Source organism: Stegastes partitus, unplaced genomic scaffold (assembly GCF_000690725.1).
Source record: "Stegastes partitus isolate 25-593 unplaced genomic scaffold, Stegastes_partitus-1.0.2 Scaffold1440, whole genome shotgun sequence".
Taxonomy (NCBI): Eukaryota; Metazoa; Chordata; class Actinopteri; family Pomacentridae; genus Stegastes; species Stegastes partitus.
Window position 1 is genome coordinate 166196 of NW_007579171.1, and position 5071 is coordinate 171266.

Genomic DNA, 5071 nt, shown 5'->3' on the forward strand with positions numbered 1-5071 from the left:
CTTGGCTGGGAAATCTGGAGCACAAGAAACTTCATAGGAAAAAGTCTTTGAGCATGAAACTGATTGGACATATGAGCCTGACTTGCCAGCGTCACGATGAATGTATGATTTAATTATGAAGAAGTAAATGCCAACCTGCTGACACATAACCACACGTTTATGAACTAATTTACACATCTATCCAAGCAAGCTGTGTTCAACTTGTAATACCAAGCAAGTGAATGCAACATCATGGTGAACTCACAATATGTCTTCATTTTGTTGTGATATAAAAATTCTTTTTGCGTCTGGCAGGCTTTGTACCCTCCTCCTCTTTCAATGACATGCCTCACTTCTACTACCAACACACAGCAGCCTTTAAAATAACTCATATTACATGATGAGTATGACAGAGGGCTCTCAGTAAGCGCTGTACACACTGACACATGGTATGCGCTCTTCATTGGACCCCAACTCAGCCAACGATTGTTCACTTTGAACACTAACTCAGACTGACTCGATAATGTGGACTGAATCTCCTCACGGAGCTTGAAGCATGATGAGTTATCGTCCACACAGCAGTGACATTCCTGTGAAATGATGGTAAATTAGTTTAGAAGACAAAAATACTTTTTTTTTTTTTTTCAAAAAACAACTGTAATCTGCAGTAAATTTAAATTAATTACACTCAGTACAATTTTGTGCTTAAACTGTGATTTTAAAGATTGTATAGCAAGTCACAGCTTTACATATACATGAGCAAGACCCCTGAATTAATAAAACTGATTATATGGATTGTTCTGAACTTTCTGCAAGTAGGAAAAAAATCACTTGCATCCATCCACCCACAATAAAAGACCATTATTTTGACTAAAATGTATTAAACAACAGTTAAATTCTTCACATGAATTTCAAAACAAAGAATGTGCTCCTTCCCCATTTAAGGACCCCAGAACTTTTTTAGATTTCATTACGGTACCAAACAGTACAAAAAGAAAAGAAGTTTTCTCTTACTTTACTTTCAGTGTTTAGAAATTTCACAGCAAACTTCATTAAGTTTCAAATTATCAATTAAGAAATTAGAGGACGTTATGGAACAAAACCACATTTATGTCATGAAATGCAAAGTCAGTTGTAACTTAAGATGTGAGTGAAAATAGCACACCTTCCAGCTTGATGTAATTATTCTAATTACATTTTTAAATAAAAAAACTCTGACCCCATGGGCTGCTTAAAAGTACAGATTTTCTTTAAAAAAAAATGTAACTGAAAAGCTAATGACTAAAGGCAGAGATTCTCCTAAATTTAGTGCCAGTAAAATATTTCAAATGCTTCCAAGACACATCTGTCATCCTGACCATATTTGGAATGCTAGCCTGCTTTACCCTTTGCCTGGTAAGCAACCCAAATCATATATAAGGGGTCCAGGAGGGGCGTCACAGTGTGCGGTAGAAGACCAGTGAAGTTCCTGCTTGTGGTGAGCTTAGCAACTGTTGAGCCTGCAACCATTTAGATGTATACCTGATTTTAAAAGCAGTTAAAATATAAGTCATGTAAAAGTACAAAAATATGTAGATGTAGTATCTTTAAATGCACGCTGTACTTTTCTCTAGCACAAATTGAAACATATTTTTTCTTGTAGCTTTAACAATATACAATATGTACAAGTTACATTTTAGCAATTAAGTTGTGACTGTGTCCTTAACTGACTTAAACATAATGTTTTTAACAGGTTTGTGGAATACAACATTCTTTCACATTAGGAAAGAGTAAGGTATGTACAACTTTTACCATGCTTATATACTTTACATGCTTTTGGAAACATACATGAGCATAAGCATGTTTAATCAGTGGCCTCAGGTGTTGTTCATGCAATTTAAACAAACCTCAGTGTTAATAATCAGTCCTGTCTTCTAAAAATTACGTTCCAATAGAACTTAACTGCAACTGAATTACATTTTGAGATGGTTATTTTCAATTGGATTTAATTGTTTGCAACATACTACAGATCAGTTGTAATCAACATATTGTTGCCATATATTTCATTGCTTTACTGTTGCTCCTTTTTAGTCAACTAATCTTGCATTTGATGGGGCAGGACTTGCCACACAGTTTGCACAGGGAATGGAGGAGAAGATTAAAAAATATTTTGTGAACTAGACTACTTTAATATAAGCCAGAATATTTTCCTTAACAGGGCTTTGGGGGCCAAACATATAATTACGGTTGTGAAAGTGGCAATTTTCAAAGAGTGATATTTTCGTACACCAAACTTCTTAGCTTTAGTGCCTAAGCTACAACTAACAGTGAGGTAAAAAAAAAAGGGGAGGAACAGCAAGTGAAAATGAGAACTGAGTCCAAGTATAATGGCCCCAATAGGACACGAAACCCAGTCTTCTGGGTGAAAGTCTTGTTATGAACTTATGCGTCCACCTCTTAACACAGGCACTTTGTGTTTCTCTGAAAATGGAAGTGTTTTGTACTAGGTCACAGAACTACCTTTAAGCTGGAAGAAATAATTAGTCTTTTAAAACGTAAATAAAAATACAGTTTAGTTGTCTAGGAATATAATTTTTATCGAAGGGGTTGTAAGAGCAACAAAAATATGGTTAATCTAAAATGCAGAAACTCACCTAAAGGTTACCAGTAAACATGCAGAAAAATTAGTTGGGGATACAATTAGTGGTTAGTAATCCACAGGTACCTAACCTTAGGTGAATGGAAAGAACAGAGACTTCTGTTGGGGAGAAACCTCTAACATGGTTAATGTTTGACTTGCTACACAGACACAAACCGCCACCATGAGTACAGACGCGGAGATGGCCATTTATGGCAAAGCTGCCGTTTTCCTGCGTAAGCCAGAGAAGGAAAGAATTGAGGCTCAAAACAAACCCTTCGATGCCAAGAGCGCCTGCTATGTGGTTGATGCCAAAGAGCTGTACCTGAAGGGAACCATCATCAAGAAAGACGCTGGCAATGTCACTGTCAAAGTCTTGGACACTCAGGAGGTTGGTGTCTTGAAGTCAGACTCCATGGGCGTTAAATGTTAAATGCGATCAGTTCTCATTGTGACCATGTCCTGCTGCAGGAGAAGACAGTCAAAGAAGATGACGTCACTCCAATGAACCCTCCCAAGTTCGACAAAATTGAGGACATGGCCATGATGACCCACCTCAATGAAGCCTCTGTGTTGTATAACCTCAAAGAGCGTTATGCAGCCTGGATGATCTACGTAAGAAAACATTCCTGATTAGCTAAGAGATATTTTAAAAAAAAAACAAAAACACAACACTAGTTAGAAATGTGATATGGCATGAACTTAAATATCTCCATAATCCTTTTTAGACCTACTCTGGCTTGTTCTGTGCCACCGTCAACCCCTACAAGTGGCTCCCGGTGTACGATGCTGAAGTTGTGTCTGCCTACAGAGGCAAGAAGCGTATGGAGGCTCCACCCCACATCTTCTCTGTCTCTGACAACGCTTATCAGAACATGCTTACTGGTATGTGCTTCACATAGCAATGAAGAATTTGTTAGTAATGACCTATCTGTTGCAGAAATGCATTGTGAAGTTCTTTCTTTGTCATTTTAACAGACAGGGAGAACCAGTCTGTTTTGATCACGTAAGTCTTACACTTGTTGCCTTTGTTTATTATGATTAAATATCTTTGACCAAATTCTCACAAGTCTTTGTCTATACCCAGTGGAGAATCTGGTGCCGGAAAGACTGTGAACACCAAGCGTGTCATCCAGTACTTTGCCACAATCTCAGTTGGTGGAGACAAGAAGAAGGAAGCGCAAGGAGCCGGAAAAATCCAGGTATGTTTTGATGGTAACATTTCCCACCTTACGTATTGTTGTACTTGTTACAATGACAATAAAACAAATCTGAATAGACTTCCAGAAGGACAATCCTTTTCTGATATCTGATCTAAACTTGGATTCTAGGGCTCACTGGAGGACCAGATTATTGCTGCCAACCCTCTGCTGGAGGCTTACGGTAATGCCAAAACTGTGAGGAATGACAACTCCTCTCGTTTCGTAAGTATCATCTGATTCCTACACAGGAGTTTTCGTTTTACACATTACCCATGTTAAGGGACTTTAAGCATTCTTTTGCTCCAAACAGGGTAAATTCATCAGAATCCATTTCGGCACAACTGGCAAACTGGCTAGTGCTGACATTGAGACATGTAAGTGACAAATGCTCAGTGAGAATGCATAAAAGATAGTCTGAGGGTGGGGCAAATTGTGACTTATCAATAAACTTTGCAGATCTGCTGGAGAAGTCTAGAGTGACATTCCAGCTTCCCGATGAGAGAGGCTACCACATCTTCTATCAGATGATGACCAACCACAAGCCTGAGCTGATTGGTAAACAAACTGACTTGTTGCTCAATGACAAACCTCTTCACAATTTTCCTATTAAACTCTTGATTCAACATTTTCAATTTTTTTGATTATCAGAGGCGGCTCTCATCACAACCAACCCTTACGACTTCCCCATGTGCAGCATGGGTCAGATCACTGTGGCCAGTATTGATGACAAAGTGGAGCTGGAAGCCACTGATGTGAGTGATTTTCACAATTAAAATATCAATCATGCCGTGTGTCTTACCCCGGTCACCAAAGTGGTGTTTTTATAGGTGTTTTCAAATTAAGGATATTTCATGTGGACACCTCTTTTGCACAGAATGCTATTGACATCCTGGGCTTCACCGCTGAGGAGAAGATCAGCATCTACAAGATGACTGGTGCTGTGCTTCACCACGGTAACATGAAGTTCAAGCAGAAGCAGCGTGAGGAGCAGGCTGAGCCTGATGGCACAGAGGGTGAGCACTTAGTATGATATCAAAGTGAAAAATTCATAAACAACAGTGATTCAATTCTTAATCATGCTGTTTTGTGGCCATCGTGGTGGACAATCACCACATGCTGCATGTATTAACTGTCAAATACTGTTTTCAGATGCTGACAAGGTTGCCTACCTGTTGGGTCTGAACTCTGCTGACATGCTGAAGGCTCTGTGCTATCCCAGAGTGAAGGTCGGAAATGAGTACGTCACCAAGGGACAGACTGTTCCTCAGGTAAA

At 39.0% G+C, this 5071-nt stretch overlaps 1 protein-coding gene across 1 annotated transcript in view; it reads left to right on the forward strand.

Moving 5' to 3' along the window:
- Positions 1 to 2780: 2780 nt before the first annotated feature.
- The window catches only part of LOC103370545 (myosin heavy chain, fast skeletal muscle-like), a 10923-nt gene continuing 8632 nt past the window's right edge, over positions 2781 to 5071 (forward strand). Inside the window, exons 1-11 of the mRNA XM_008299639.1 lie at positions 2781 to 2987; positions 3068 to 3211; positions 3325 to 3481; positions 3575 to 3602; positions 3684 to 3798; positions 3928 to 4020; positions 4109 to 4172; positions 4255 to 4353; positions 4447 to 4550; positions 4673 to 4811; positions 4948 to 5066. Of these exons, the coding sequence (XP_008297861.1) occupies positions 2781 to 2987; positions 3068 to 3211; positions 3325 to 3481; positions 3575 to 3602; positions 3684 to 3798; positions 3928 to 4020; positions 4109 to 4172; positions 4255 to 4353; positions 4447 to 4550; positions 4673 to 4811; positions 4948 to 5066 (1269 nt within the window). The remainder of the gene's footprint in view (positions 2988 to 3067; positions 3212 to 3324; positions 3482 to 3574; positions 3603 to 3683; positions 3799 to 3927; positions 4021 to 4108; positions 4173 to 4254; positions 4354 to 4446; positions 4551 to 4672; positions 4812 to 4947; positions 5067 to 5071) is intronic.